This window comes from Schistocerca gregaria, chromosome 2 (genome assembly GCF_023897955.1).
Source record: "Schistocerca gregaria isolate iqSchGreg1 chromosome 2, iqSchGreg1.2, whole genome shotgun sequence".
Taxonomy (NCBI): Eukaryota; Metazoa; Arthropoda; class Insecta; order Orthoptera; family Acrididae; genus Schistocerca; species Schistocerca gregaria.
This window is the reverse complement of record NC_064921.1, coordinates 597,307,331-597,324,299: the sequence shown is the minus strand read 5'-3', so window position 1 is coordinate 597,324,299 and position 16,969 is coordinate 597,307,331. Positions and strand designations below refer to the sequence as shown.

The following is a 16,969-nucleotide window of genomic DNA, read 5'->3' as shown; positions in this document are numbered from 1 at the left end:
GATGTCCTCCTCCAACTTAGCTCCTATAAGTTGTAATGAATCCACCAGAGGTACTCGAGTGAACAAAGAGACCACATCAAACTCAATACATCAGCTGGCTCGAGATGCAAAGTCTGTCTTCAGTCATTATATAAGATCTTCTGAATTTCGAATGTAATGTTCACATTTTCCTACCAAATAGTTCAGAAGAGAGGCCAGATGTTTTGCTAAGTAATATATTGCTCACAATGGGATGAAGTGGAACCCATCCCTCATGGATCTTAGGGAGCCCATAAAGTCATGGTGGAACTCACGCTTGTACTCTTAAGTTCTTTTTAAGAAGTCTGGGAAACTGGTTGGACTTGAGATGTGCAGATGTCTTCCATTGTACTGCGTTAGTTGGATCTTTCTGGAGATGACAATATGCTGAAAATCCTGCAGTAAATCCATCATCTTGCTGAAGTAAGATGGTGCAAGCAAAAGAATAGTAGTGTTTCCCTTGTCAGCAGGTAAAATCACTGTTTTTCTGCCTTCTCTTAAGGAATGGAGCCCTTTTCTTCTTTCAGTGTTTATGTTCTGCTTATGTGTGGGCACCCAAGTTATGGCCCTGCAAGTTTCTCACCATATTTCTTCAGCAGTCTCACTGGGAAATTTAAAGGCACCTTGCTCAACAGCTCTGATAAAATTCTTGATAGGCAATGTCTTTGGAATGGGTGCAAAATTTAGTCCATTTTCCAACATCGATATTGTAGCATCACTCAGTTGCATATCTGTGGAATTAAACACAGTGTGTCTACAAGGTTTATGTTCTTGTGATGATTGGCGTGTACGGTGAAGGAACTTGGAAGTTTGAAGCACCACAGCCTGCTGCCATGTCATGTCGTGTCTGAAAGCGACCATGTAACACTGTTCACCCACTCCCAGGAATCTGCTGACACACTCTACAAGGTATTCATATGTAGTTAAAGCAAGCTTCCGGAGTCTCTTTATCTACTTCTCAGCTAGTACAGTTGATGCTTTCTCTCATCAATGCCATGCTGGCTTGTTGTTTGATCAGCAAAGTCTATATAATAAGAAAATTTGGCAAATATCATTATAGTTTGCTGGTCTCGACACCTCAATAAAAATGCAATGGAGCACAACTGTCTGAATATCCCCATTTGGTTGGCTGATCAAATCATGGTAAATCTAGATTAGTCGATCATTCAGAAGTGAGAGTGGCCTAGTGTTGGACTGAATGGAAATGTGAAGGCAGGCATACTCATCGTCATGGTTCTGGTTTACCATGTCTGACTACCACAAGGGAGATCACTGTATTGTGCATCAAGCACATCATAACAGTTTCACATCTGTGTCCGCCATCCATGGACAAGTAATGGACACACTACAACATTCTGTGCCACACTGCACCATTGGTCAGAGACTAGCAGCAGACAGACACGACAACATAAATTGCTGCATGTGCAGTGGTGTTGTGAGTGGGAAGCGTGGACTGCTGATTAATGGCATTCCATTGTATTCAAAGATGACTGAGCATCATCAGCAAGTGTGGTGGTGATATGGGGAGAGGTCCCATTCCTCCAAAGTTTTGTAGAGGTACAGCAGTGTTATTACTGGTGTCATGGTGTGGAAAACCAGAGTGTACGACCTCATGTCATGGCTGGTAGTGACTGAGGGAACTCTGAGGACACAGCAATACATCACAGACACCCTGCATCCTCATGTTACCTCTAATGTGACAGCAACACGGTGCCTTTTTTCACAGGAAAATGCCCATCTATACTTGGCATGTGCCTCTACGAATTGTCTGCAGAATGATGAGGTACTTCCGTGGACAGCAGGATCCCCTGATCAGTCCCCTATAGAACATGTCTGAGAGCAACTCAGAAGTCATCTCCATCTCAATACCAATATCAGAGATATAAAGGACCATTTGCTAACTTGTCTCTGATAAGTGGTCTCATATTGCAAAGTCCCTGGACTTTGTAATGACTTAACTAACATTACATACCCTCTCAACTCTTGAAGATTTATTCCATTTCTCCCTGCCCTTCTGGGAGCTTCAGTTTTTTGGTCAGGATGTGTACATCTGAATACTTAATAACTCCCAACCTTTTGCCACGTATGTCATACACATATGGAAGACCATGGTGCAAGACCTGTCCAATACATCCTTCCAGCAGATCTTACTCCAGCCCCATTATAGGCTTATCTTAGTCTACTATAGGCAGCACCACCCTTGAAAGCAGTCACATTGTATATCATCTGTGATTTCTGCACAGCATTTTATGTGGGCATCACCACTAAACAGCTGTCAGCCCAAATGAGTAGCCCACTGCGAAACTGCAGCCAAGAGCAGAACTGCCTACTCAGGGGCATAAAAGGATCTGCCTCAATGACTGTTCACGAACTTATGCCATCTGGTAGCTTCTCGACCACCCCCCTCCCCCTCCCCACCCCACATCAGCTTATATGAATTACAGAAATGAGAGTTCTTCGGGTAATACATCCTTCAATCCCATAACCCTACAGGCCTAGATCTCTGCTAGCACTTGCCACACTCCCACTGGCACCATTTCCTCATGACCCTTAACCTCACTCACCTTGTACTCACACCATCTTCTCCAAAGTCTCCCTTTTCCTCTGTTTATCTCCCACTCCCAATACATCCCTCTGCATCATTTTACATTGTGTACAACCCTCTCTGCCTGCAGGTAGAGCGATCGCACTGGTTATCATGTTCTGCCCTGCACATGTGTTTCCTCTTCATTCCAGCCATCAGTCACTCTTCCTCAACCTTCTCTCCCTCCTCCTTCCCACAACTCTCGCTCAGTCCCACATGCACACTCAAATCAATCTGCAGTGCTGGCACAATGTTGTCACCCAGAACAATGCAATATGGCCAAACAGGTGTGTGTGTGTGAGAGAGAGAGAGAGAGAGAGAGAGAGAGAGAGAGAGAGAGAGAGAGCACATGCACGTGTGTGTGCATGAAGGAGGACGATTTATGTGAAAGCTAGACATTATATGACTGTTGATGAGTCAGTGAGTTGTTACCTTTATTCATTAAATTATAAATAGTGATATTAGGAATAAAAGATACAATCACACACTGGGAAGCTTGGCTTGGAATATCAACAGTACTCTATGAAAAGGAAAGCTTTCTATTCACCATAAAGATGACATGTCGAGTTGCAGGCATAATGAAAAGACTGTTGTACACTGAGATTTCACCCAAAGCCTTCTTCACAAAACACACACACACACACACACACACACACACACACACACACACACACACACACACACGACTGCTATGGCTGCTGCAGCCATAATGCAACTCTCATGTAGAATGCAAGCAGGAATCTGGAATGAGGTGGGGAAGGGGGATAGGAATAGCATACCCATTGTGGGGGAGGGGAAGAAGAGTGCTATCTTGTGGAGCATGGAGTGTACAAGGACTAGATGACAACAGGACAAGGCTGCCAGGCACAGCATCATGAGGCTGTGGAGATGTATTTGGGGATACGGGGACCAGCAGAACATGAGAGCAGCAGAGAAGTGGAAAAGACCAGTGGATGTGTTGGTAGAGAGCAGTGCACAATGAGGGTGAGGGAGCGTGAGCAGGGAGGTAATAAGACCAATGGGGTGGCAATTGATGAATAATTTCAGGAGCAGAGAATAAGTTGTTAGGGTAACTCCCATCTGCACAGTTCAGAAAATGTGATCATGGAGGGGAGGATTGAAAGCATTTTATGTTCATGCTCTATGTTGTGCCATGGGGTGGTCGGTCCACTTTGCTCTTGGCCACAGTCTGCTGTGGTCATTCCATCCTAGTGTACAGCTGATTGGTAATCATATCAATACGAAGAGCTGTGCAATGATTGCAGCAGAGCTAGTATTTTTACAGGTGACTCAGCCTCTGATGGGGTAGGATAAACCTGGGACAGGACTGCAATAGGATGTGCGGGATGGTTGCAGTGGGCAGGTCTTGCACCTGGGCCTTCCACAGAGGTATGATCCTTGTGGCAAGGGGCTGGCATATGGAGTGGTGTAGGGATGAACTAGGATCTTATAAAGATTGGGTGGGTAGCAGAACATCACTTTAGGAGAGGTGGGAGGGATCTTGGGAAGACTGTCCCTCATATCAGAGCACAATGATGGATATCACATCCCTGACAAAAGATACGGTTCAGTTGTTCCATTCCAGGATGGTACTGGTGACAAAGTGGGGCACTGTTTTGTAGCTGGTTCTTGGGGGTTGGTGGGAGGATTGGGGACGTCTGGGGATATGGCATGGGAAACTGTTTGTGGATTAGGTGTGGAGGATAGTGCCTGTCTGTGACAGCCTCTGTGAGACCCTTAGCATATGGGAGTTCTTGTCACTGCAGATACACTGTCCACAGGTGGTCAGGCAGTAGGGGAGGGACTGTTTGGTATGGAAGGGATGACACCTGTCAAATGCAGGTACTCTTGGTGACTGATGGATTTAATGTGGACAGAAGTGCAGATGGAGCCGTCAGAGAGGAGTAAGTGAAATTCAGGTTGGGTGAGGAAGACCAGGTGAAGCTTCAACTGAAGCACATCTCCACACTCTCATTGTGTGCCACACACGGCCAATGAACCCAATGATCTTTTCCCCTTCTCTGCTCCACATTTCTGACCCCTCTCCCCAACCAATCCATCCCCCACTGTCTCCCAGGATGAACTAGGACCTTATGGAGATTGGGTGGGTAGTAGAACATCACTTTAGGAGAGGTGGGAAGGATCTTGGGTAGACTGTCCCTCATATCAAAGCACAATGACGGATATCACAGCCCTGACAAAAGATACGGTTCAGTTGTTCCATTCCGGGATGGTACTGGTGACAAAGTGGGGCACTGTTTTGTAGCTGGTTCTTGAGGTTGGTGGGAGGATTGGGGACGTCTGGGGATATGGCATGGGAAATCTGTTTGTGGATTAGGTGTGGAGAATAGTGCCTGTCTGTGACAGCCTCTGTGAGACCTTTAGCATATGGGAGTTCTTGTCACTGCAGATACACTGTCCACAGGTGGTCAGGCAGTAGGGGAGCCTTGTCCTGTTATCATTCTGCCAGACAGCGCTCTTCTTCCACTCACCTGTACATTGATATTCTTTCCCCCTACCCCGCCCCACTCAGGAGCACTGCTTTCGTTCAATACAGGAGAAGCATTCTGACTGCTGCAGCCAAAGAGAATGGTTGTGTGTGTGGCAGGTGTGTCTTTTTGTGTGAATGTGTCCGAGTTTTCTTCCTTGAAGAAGGCCATGGCTAAAAGTTTAATGTTTAACAACATTTTCATTCTGCTGTCTGCAACTCAACATGTCATCTTTAAGGTGAGTAGCACTCTCACCTTTTCATAATATTGCTGAATAAAAGATATAGATATTGAAATCAGGAGGTCTAACATAAAAATTGATGAAATGTGGATCTGAAGGCCATATGGGGCATAAAATATTTATTAACAACATAGGAAAAGATAGAGTGCTACTTACCGTAAAGAAGACATGACTTTGTCCGTAAAGAAGACATCACTTTGTCACTAAAGACACACACACACACACACACACACACACACACACACACACACACACACACACACAAGAAAGCACACCTCATGCACACACATAACCACCAACTTCAGCATCTCAGAACCTCCAGCATCCCAGCTGAGATGCTTGCTTGTGTGTGTGTGTGTGTGTGTGTGTGTGTGTGTGTGTGTGTTGGGGGAGGGGGGGGCTGTCACCTTAGTGACAACTATTTGATAACATATTTATTGTTGCATACCAAATATGTCATGGAATGGGCCACAGCAAAGCCAATACTAGGAATATAAATATTATCATAGTTGTGCTAGACCACTGGTTTTCAAACTTTTTGGGTCCATGGCTCCCTAGAGCTGAATATGAACACCAACTCCTCCTTTCACATGGCATCCAACTACACTCCTGGAAATGGAAAAAAGAACACATTGACACCGGTGTGTCAGACCCACCATACTTGCTCCGGACACTGCGAGAGGGCTGTACAAGCAATGATCACAAGCACGGCACAGCGGACACACCAGGAACTGCGGTGTTGGCTGTCGAATGGCGCTAGCTGTGCAGCACCGCCGCCGTCAGTGTCAGCCAGTTTGCCGTGGCATACGGAGCTCCATCGCAGTCTTTAACGCTGGTAGCATGCCGCGACAGCATGGACGTGAACCGTATGTGCAGTTGACGGACTTTGAGCGAGGACGTATAGTGGGCATGCGGGAGGCCGGGTGGACGTACCGCTGAATTGCTCAACACGTGGGGCGTGAGGTCTCCACAGTACATCGATGTTGTCGCCAGTGGTCGGCGGAAGGTGCACGTGCCCGTCGACCTGGGACCGGACTGCAGCGACGCACGGATGCACGCCAAGACCGTAGGATTCTACGCAGTGCCGTAGGGGACCGCACCGCCACTTCCCAGCAAATTAGGGACACTGTTGCTCCTGGGGTATCGGCGAGGACCATTCGCAACCATCTCCGTGAAGCTGGGCTGCGGTCCCGCACACCGTTAGGCCGTCTTCCGCTCATGCCCCAACATCGTGCAGCCCGCCTCCAGTCGGGTCGCGACAGGCATGAATGGAAGGACGAATGGAGACGTGTCATCTTTAGCGATGAGAGTCGCTTCTGCCTTGATGCCAATGATGGTCGTATGCATGTTTGGCGCCGTGCAGGTGAGCGCCACAATCAGGACTGCATACGACTGAGGCACACAGGGCCAACACCCGGCATCATGGTGTGGGGAGCGATCTCCTACACTGGCCATACACCTCTGGTGATCGTCGAGGGGACACTGAATAGTGCACGGTACATCCAAACCGTCATCGAACCCATCGTTCTACCATTCCTAGACCAGCAAGGGAACTTGCTGTTCCAACAGGACAATGCACGTCCGCATGTATCCCATGCCACCCAACGTGCTCTAGAAGGTGTAAGTCAACTACCCTGGCCAGCAAGATCTCCGGATCTGTCCCCCATTGAGCATGTTTGGGACTGGATGAAGCGTCATCTCACGCGGTCTGCACGTCCAGCACGAACGCTGGTCCAACTGAGGCGCCAGGTGGAAATGGCATGGCAAGCCATTCCACAGGACTACATCCAGCATCTCTACGATCGTCTCCATGGGAGAATAGCAGCCTGCATTGCTGCGAAAGGTGGATATACACTGTACTAGTGCCGACATTGTGCATGCTCTGTTGCCTGTGTCTATGTGCCTGTGGTTCTGTCAGTGTGATCATGTGATGTATCTGACCCCAGGAATGTGTCAATAAAGTTTCCCCTTCCTGGGACAATGAATTCACGGTGTTCTTATTTCAATTTCTAGGAGTGTATAAGTATGGATTAAATGAAAAAAAAAAGAGTATGAGTAGTTATTTATTTATTGAATGACATGCCATATTTTAATCAACTTTTAATGTCATTACACCTTACTCTTGCAATGAAATCAGTGGGAAGGATGAACTTGCTTCTGCATCATCAGTCCTTCAAATCTCAGCACAAGGCTGGAATTGTGACACTTCTCTCTCTACATTCATTAGCATTCTGTATTTCATGCTAAAGGCTGCAAATTCCAAAAAAACCTACCTCAAATAAGTAGAATGTTGGAAACATGTGTCAAAAATCATAGGCCCTCGTTATCTGCTGGTGCATACTTCTGCTTCATCATGCTCTAAAACTCAAGCAGTGATCAAGAAATGAACTTCAATTTCAAAGTTGAGTCTGACAAAAATCAATAAATTACACTTTCTTCTTCAGTTGATGGCAATTCTGCACTGACCAACTTGTTCTGGCATGAACTTGATGTATCAGTAAGTTCATTTAAATAATCCAGAAACACAGAAAAATTTTTCACTCAACTGAAAGTCACTGACCTGTAAAATCACTTGAACAGCAGAGGAAACATAACATATATCTTTATTTGCCACAATAGTAATTTTTTTCTGACGGCTAAAATTTTATCTAACAGTTGCAGAGGGTCAGTCCCACTAACTTGAAGGGATACATTCCATAGACTGAGTTTTTCAAGGATGTCACAAAAATATGCCAACTTCAAAACAGTCACATTCTAGTAAGTTCTCGGATTCAGATATTTCCCTTGCAAAGGATAAGGGAAAAGTTATTTCCTGAGCTCACACACCCTTTCAAGGCAATTTCATGTGGCAGCCAGGGAGAGACACTGTAATAAATGGGGAAATGTACTCAGCCCCCATTATTGACACGTTTGTTGAAAACATGTTGACTTACATGGCTGACTTTTAATGAACTTCACCACTTTGATCACTGATTGAAGAACTTATTGAAGGATGGGGCTCATACTTTTTGATGCCACACCTTTTCGTAAATACAACAGTGTGTTCAAATGGAGTTAGGATCCTCTTTATGGATCAGATCTTGCAATCCAGTGTAACAGTTGTCTTTACACGTGCCTACACGTTGCTTCCTTCCACAAATAGTGTAGTATTTCGAAGATGTCTGCTGCTTTAGTTCCAAAAGCCCCCCACACCAAACAGAAGATCTTGAGGAAGTAAAAAACCACACATAATAAATTAGATACACATCACTGTGGTTGCCTAGAGCCTTGTCAGTAAACAATCACTTATCAGTATGTCTAGTGTGTAGAGCAAGATATTGATTTTTCCTTGCCTCTCAGCCAAGGTCAAGATGACAGGACCTAGTGTATGCCATGAGCAGCAAACAAAGAGATTGCACAATTATATTACACAAAGTTAAAAGTTTAAAAATTGTTACAAGACTTGAGCAGAGATTTTAAATATTGTTACAAGACTTGACCAGATCATGTAAACCTACAAAAATATTTGACGTTGTAAATGTGTGCATGATCTGCTAATAGGTTTCTCAAAAATTCACTTCTTGTAAAATTTCAAAAATGTGTAATGTTATAGTTAGAAAAATGAAATTTAGGATTTATGTTCAGTTTATTATAAAAACATTTTGTACAAGTCTCATGAAGCTACCGCCTTTATTCATTTAATAGTTAGCTAAAAAATTGTAATAAAAACAGTAAAAACAAATTAGATTATCTTACTTTACTTAACAAGGTGCAAACTTGGGATGACTGCACTATACTTAATATATTTAATAATGAAGTTGTAACAATTGTAATTTAACAGAGGTAAAGAAATTAAGAATGATACAGTTCACAGGTCACTATCTACCCTCGATTTCATTTGAAAAATTCTGAAATCAAAGTTTTCGAGTAGTCGGGCTGAGACTTTTACACAATATAAATAGAGTATAGATTCACTTAGTCTTCAACTAACAATGATATCAATAACTTTATAATCAGAATGGGTGCTGACTGGGTGCTGTTGCCTTTAACCAAAGTATCTCACCTGGGGTGTGATTTGACCATCATTAGCTATACGGAATGTGTTAGGCCATGATTCTGTCCACAACACACAACACTTAAGCCTCAGATGGTGTTAACAATGACTTGACATGTTTATTTTTTGCTCGAATGAGGTACTGCACTTAACTAGTGTAAACATGTAAAAGGGAACTTACTGGGATTAACATTTGCCTGGAATGCACTTGTTTCATTTCAACATTTTATTTCGTGCACCACCTTCTCTACTGTAGTAAAATGTGTAGCAAATGACTGTGATTATTCTCTACTTTTAAGGTGAGGAATTAATTCTACAGTATACTTGTAACCACTAAGAACAGATATCATCTCTGAACTGTATCGAGTGCTGAATATGATAGGACAAGCTTTAATGATTTGCAAAAATTAATACTTGTGCTTGTGAACAGTGATCAGAATATACTGCTTCATTAAATGAGAGCAGACATTTATTTATTGTCATAGTTCTGGATTCCTCTGCATTATTCTTAAAAGTTAGAACATTTTATTTCAGTTTCAGTGAGCTGAATAAGGACCTGTGGACTGAAATTTATTGAACAGGGTGTTCTCCACTGTTTCCTGGCTGTTCACTCAAACAGTTTTCAGGCTCTTGTAAAAGGCAATGTTATCCAAAAATCACACAAACCAGATTTACAAAAATTTCATCTTCTAAAATGAACAAGTCAACCAACAATAAACTATAACCGCTGTATCATCCAACTGAATAGCAAAATCACCATTACCTCTGAATTTTTCAACCAACTGATCAATAATGTCATCAGCCATATAAAGTAGTTGATGACTAATAGCAGTGTCTAACACAGGAAAACTTGTCACCGACTTTGTAGCTGACTCACCTATCATAATAAATACAATGTCAACTATCATAATAAATACAATGTCAAAAGTAGCTGGTAAAATAAGGTCTTCCATTATGGAGTGAGGTTTCTCGCTCCCTGCTACAAAGGAGGCAACTTACTAAGATAAAAGAAGAGCCTTTGTAGGAATCATAGGTCATTTGAAATATCACGTTTGGTACTTACATTTAAAAAATTATCCATGCTGAGAGAGAAAAAGAAATCCCAGTTGACAAACAACAATTAAATATGATCTGCATTCAACAAAGCTAAACTGCAAACTGATTTTTACTGAATAAAAACAAATGCATCATATAGTAAAAAGTTTTAATTTTTTTGTTTTTTAGTTTTATTTATAGGCTTTGCCATACATATCATGCAACAGGCAGTTAATTACATAAATGATAAAATTGATAACTAAAAAATTTGTGAAATGAAATGCTGAGCACATAGTAGCTGGTAACAGACTGTAATAACATTTCATACCAAAATGCACAAGTACAATTACTTTAGATTACGGAAAGGAAAAAAAGGTAAAGAAGAACACAGGTACAATAATTTGCTCCAAAATGAAATTGCTAAGTAATCGTCTGGTTATATGATGTATTCAATGCAGTAATAATTAAACAACATGTACACAAGTCACAATCACTATACAGATAGTCCATGGGAGGGTACAGAAGTGATCCACGAGAATGGTCTTCAGTTATAAGTGCAGGTAATAATCTCTTTTAAAAGTCAATCACTTTTATGCAGTGATACAGTGAAAGTAGTGGGAAATTGCTTTATCTTGGATAAACATCATTTTTAGCAGTACTGCTCATTTGAAAATAATACATGATTTGAACCACCTTCTGGATTTGAGGCAGACAAACAAGTTGGAGAGTCTCCGATTATTACCCCATGATGGTGTCTAAACATGTTGTAGTGAAAGAAGCGGATTCTTACAATTTACATGACAAGCTATCTACTGCAAATCCAATACATAAACTGCAGTCTTATGAGGGAAATTACTGTAGATTGTAGTACTGATTGAATGTAGATTGATAATAGTACTCTTAATCAGTCAGACATGATCTAGACCTCTTTCATAACTAATTACTTGATTAATTGAAAAGATTGATAAATGGTCTATGCCTCTGCCACAAACACTGGAGCATTTTGAGTGAGGTATTATTACCAATCCATTTGTTCATCAGGACAAGTGAAGGCAATGCACTCATAGGGTAGGTCAGTAAATATATTAATGGCATTAGGTCACTACATTTTCACAGCTGTCCTGAGAATGTTGTTAATGTTAGATGGTTCACATCTGGCTGGCAGATGGATCTTGTACAAACTGATTAATAGAGCAAGAGCAGTTCCAAAGTGTTGGTTCTTCAGTGAACTGTTTACATATCAATTACTATTCAGCAACGTGTATTTGCTTCCCTGTACTTGATTCTCTGTCAAATAAATTTATGTATTAGGTCTGGCCCCTACTGTGGACAGCATTCCCACTGATTCCAAGACAAGAGCATGGATCAGTTAACAAAGGACACACCACATATCATTGCTTAGACCCCCCATCAAACATGGATCTTGCCGCTGATGGGGAGGCTTGCGTGCCTCAGCAATACAGATCGTCGTACCATAGGTGCAACCACAACAGAGGTGTATCTGTTGAGAGGTCAGACCAATGTGTGGTTCCTGAGCAGCAGCAGCCTTTTAAGTAATTGCAGGGCAGCAGTCTGGATGATTGACTGATCTGGCCTATTAACATTAATTAAAGCGGTGTTGCTGTGCTGGTACTGCGCACGGCTGAAAGCAAGGGGAAACTACAGCCATACCTTTTAGCAAGGGTATGCAGCTTTACTGTATGGTTAAATAATGATTGCGTCCTCTTGGGTAAAATATTCTGGAGGTAAAATAGTTACCATTCAGATCTGCAGGTGGAGACTACTCAGGACGACATCATTATCAGGAGAAACAAAACTAGCATTCTATAGATCGAAGCATGGGATGTCAGATCCCTTAATCGAGCAGATAGGTTAAAAAATTTAAAAAGGGAAATGGACAGGTTAAAGTGACATATAAAGGGAATTAGTTAAGTTCGGTGGCAAGAGGAACAAAATTTCTGGTCAGGTGAATAAATGGTTACAAGTACAAAATCAAATAGAGCTAATGTAGGAATAGGCTTAATAATGAATAAAACAATAGGACCATGAGTAAGCTATTATGAACAGCATAATGAACACATTATTGTACCCAAGATAGACACGAAGCACATGCTTATCACAGTAATACAAGTAAATATGCCAACTAACTCTGCATATGACAAAGAGATTGAAAAAATGAATCATGGGATAAAAGAAATTAATGAGAGAGTGAAGGGAGAGAAAAATTTAATAGTCACTGGGGACTGGAATACAACAGTAGGAAAAGGAAGAGAAGGAAAAGTAGTATGTGAATATGGAATGGGGGTAAGGAATGAAAAGGAAGTCATCTGGTACTTTGCAGATACCATAACTTAATCATAGCTAACACTTGGTTCAAGAATCATGAAAGAAGGTAGTATACATGGAATACGCCTGGAGACACTGTAATAGATTATATAATGGTAAGATAGAGATTAAGGAACCAGGTTTTAAATTGTAAGACATTTCCAGGGGCAGATGTGGACTCTGACCACAATCTATTGATTATTAACTGTAGATTAAAATTGAAGAAACTGCAAAAAGGTGGGAATTTAAGGAGATGGAACCTGGATAAACTGACTAAAGCAGAGGTGGTACAGAGTTTCAGGGAGAGCATAAGGGAACAATTGACAGGAATGGGGGAAAGAAATACAGTAGAAGAAGAATGGATAGTTTTGAGAGATGACATAGTGAAGGCAGCAGAGAATCAAGTAGGTAAAAAGACGAAGGCTATTAGAAATCCTTGGGTAAGAGAAGAAATATTAAATTTAATTAATGAAAGGAGAAAATAAAAAATGCAGTAAATGAAGCAGGAAAAAAGCAATACAAACGTCTCAAAAATGAAATCAACGGGAAGTGCAAAATGACTAAGAATGGATGGCTAGAGGACAAATGTAAGGATCTAGAGGCTTATCTCACTAGGGGTAAGATAGATACTGCCTACAGGAAAATTAAAGAGACCTTTGGAGAAAAGAGAGCCACTTGTAAGAATATCAAGAGCTCAGATGGAAAACCAGTTCTAAGCAAAGAAGGGAAAGCAGAAAGGTGGAAGGAGTATATAGAGGGTCTATACAAGGGCAATGTACTTGAGGGAAATATTATGGAAATCGAAGGGGTCATAGATGAAGATGAAATGGGAGACGTGACACTGTGTGAAGAATTTGACAGAGCATTGAAAGACCTAAGTCGAAATAAGGCCTCAGGAGTAGACAACATTCCATCAGAACTACAGATAGCCTTGGGAGAGCCAGCCCTGTCAAAACTCTATCATCTGGTGAGCAAGATGTATGAGATAGGCAAAATACTCGACTTCACGAAGGGTATATTAATTCCAATCTAAAAGAAAGCATGCATTGACAGGCATGAAACTTACATAACTATCAGTTTAATGAGTCATGTCTGCAAAATATAACACAAATTCTTTACAGACGAATGGAAAAACTGGTGCAAGCCAACCTCAGGGAAGATTAGTTTGGAGTAAATAGAAATGTTGGAACACGTGAAGCAATACTAACCGTACAACTTATCTTAGAAGATAAAGGAAAGGTCCACCTATATTTCTAGCATTTGTAGACTTAGTGAAAGCTTTTGACAATGTTGACTGGAATACTCTCTTTCAAATTCTAAAGGTGGCATAGGTCAAATAAAAGGAGAGAAAAGCTATTTACAATTTGTACAGAAACCAGAAGGCAGTTATAAGAGTTGAGGGGCACAAAAAGGGAGCAGTGTTATTCAATCTGTATACTGAGCAAGCAGTAAAAGAAAGAAAACAAAAATTCAGAGCAGGTATTAAAATCCATGGAGAAGAAATAAAAACTTTCAGGTTTGCTGATGACACTGTAATTCTGTCAGAAACAGTGAAGGACCTGGAAGAGCAGTTGAATGGAATGGACAGTGTCTTAAAAGGAGGATATAAGATGAACATCAACAAAAGCAAAACAAGTATAATGGAATGTAGTCAAATTAAATAAGTTGATGCTGAGGGTATTGATTAGGAAATGAGACACTTAAAGTAGCAGATGAGTTTTGCAATTTGGGGAGCAAATTAACTCATGATGGTCAAAGTAGAGTTTCTGAAGAAGTGAAATTTGTTAACAATGAGTATAGATTTAAATGTCAGGAAGTTGTTTCTGAAAATATTTGTGTGGAGTGTAGCCATGTATGGAAGTGAAACATGTACGATAAATAGTTTAGACAAGAAGAGCACAGAAGCTTTCGAAATATGGTGCTACAGAAGAATGCTGAAGATTAGATGGGTAGATCATGTAACTAATGAGGAGGTACTGAACAGAATTGGGGAGAAGAGGAATTTGTGGCACAACTTGACTACAAGAGGGAATCGGTTGGCAGGACATTTTACGAGGCATCAAGGGATCACCAATTTAGTATTGGAGGGCAGCGTGGAGGGTAAAAATTGTAAAGGAAGACCAAGTGATGAATACACTAGGCAGATTCAGAAGGATGTAGGTTGCAGTAGTTACATGGAGATGAAGAACTCTGGACTGATGATGACAACAACAACAACAACAACAACAACAACACAAACAACATTACTTACAGTAAAATATTTCTGTCTCAATTATTATTATTATTATTATTATTATTGGTGGTGATACTCACCTTTTCGGACCCTTTCCCCTCTGTCCCATATTTGGTGTTTGTAGGTTCTCATGTTTTGATTCCAAACCAATGAGATTATAGATTACCTGCTTGCATTGCACTACTTCTTCGTTTGTGAGCTCTTCTTTCACCATCAACTGAGGAAGAGGATCAATGTACTGAAAACAAAAACTGACATTAGTAGTGTAATAGACAGTTTAAATCTGAAAGAAAATTCCAGTCACATTAAAGAGAATGAAAGTTTGTACTTACTATATTTATACTTTCCAGCACAACCAAGGGGGAAAAAACTAGAAGTATGTAGGATGTATAGCATGCAATAACTACTGATGAAGATACAAGTGTAGAAAGTTTTGAAGTGTTCAATCCAATGTTCACATAAAGCACATGTGGGAAACACACTTCATCCTAATTTTACGAGATGGCCACATGGTTGATTGGAACACCACCACCTCCAGAATAAAAGTTTAATTGCTTATCAGCAGTGACGGTTTGTATTGGTAGCACTTGTCCACTATTATCTACAGTGATTACCCAGCAACAGGTTTGGGCGCATCTGATGAGAGGGTGCAACTGAACCACAGCTCTTACAGGGATCACCATGCAGGCTGGATGGATTATGTTTTGGCGTCCGATCTGGAGCAGATGGGCACGACAGCACCTGCTGAGGACTGTGTGCTGGGGCTGTGAAGACTAGCGAGAGGAAGCAGATGTGCTGGCAGGACTCTATTCTATAAAAGCATGTGGTACTCCAAGAGCACCGGCTAGTGGCAGGCACAGGCTGTACAGACTGAGGAAATTGCTGCTGTGGGATACCTCAGCAGCTGTCACCATGGGAATTAAAATTGGAGAGTGGGTTTGTGTACGTTTACTTTCAACCTTTCTGTGTTTTACAAACTGTATCTGTTGATGCTCATCCTGGTCAGTTTTGCTTCAGTTGTCAAGATTCATCAGCTACTGTAAAGGCTTATTCTGTTATTGTATTAGATGCTTGGCTCTGACTTTGCTTTTGGTTACCTCAGAAGCCTGTGAGTTTGGATTAACTGGCAGATTTTCAGTGTTTTGGAGTTTTACAAACTGATTAACTATATCCTGTGGTTTTCCCAAAGTTCAAGATTGTAATTTAATTAATTTTGTTGGGTGTTTCATGTGGGTTAATCACCTTATTGATGCATTAGTTAAGATGAGGCAGCTTTATTAATTTTTAGATACTTCTGTTAAGAGTTCATGAATGTATTTGCCTTGTGTATCTTGTATGGAATTGTCATGCGTAGTGTATTGCAATCCATTCTATTATGGTAGGTGCAGCATGTGTAGTGTATTGCAATCCATTCTATTATGGTAGGTGCAGCAACAGTAGCTTAAGGGATCAAATGAGTGAACAGTCTGTTGCACATATGTAATTGTTTATTAATTCCAAGTATGTGTCTCAAATGATTAGTGTATCACTGGACTGGAACAATAAGGAAATAATTACAGCCCAAATACACAGAAGTGGTACAACAATGTTACGGACAGGGAACTGTGCAACATGGATGCCAGCCAGGTGATAGTGCTGGAGCAGTTGAGGTTGTCTGGCGGAGGAGACCAGATAGCAAGGTCATCGGTCTTACTGGATTAGGGAAGGACAGGGAAGGAAGTCGGCTGTGCCCTTTCAAAGGAACCATCCTGGCATTTACCTGGAGTGATTTAGGGAAATCACGAAAAACCTAAATCAGGAGGCCAGACACGGGATTGAACCGTCGTCTTCCCGAATGCGAGTCCAATGTGCTAGCAACTGTGCCACCTTGCTTGGTCTCGAAAAGTGGAAATTTAGATGATGTGCAGGGGAAGGGGAGGGGGGAAAGGGGAGGAGGTTGATTATAGGAAACTTCTTGTATTAATATGAAAAGAAGAGGAAAAAGGGGGGTAAAAGAGGAAACATTGAGAGA

The 16,969-nt window shown here is 41.6% G+C and overlaps 1 protein-coding gene across 1 annotated transcript in view; it reads right to left on the bottom strand.

Moving 5' to 3' along the window:
• LOC126334521 (integrator complex subunit 13) overlaps positions 1–16,969 on the bottom strand; it is a 132,995-nt gene that overhangs the window by 9,177 nt on the left and 106,849 nt on the right. Inside the window, exon 10 of the mRNA XM_049996873.1 lies at positions 15,039–15,196. Coding sequence (XP_049852830.1) covers positions 15,039–15,196 — 158 coding nt within the window. The remainder of the gene's footprint in view (positions 1–15,038; positions 15,197–16,969) is intronic.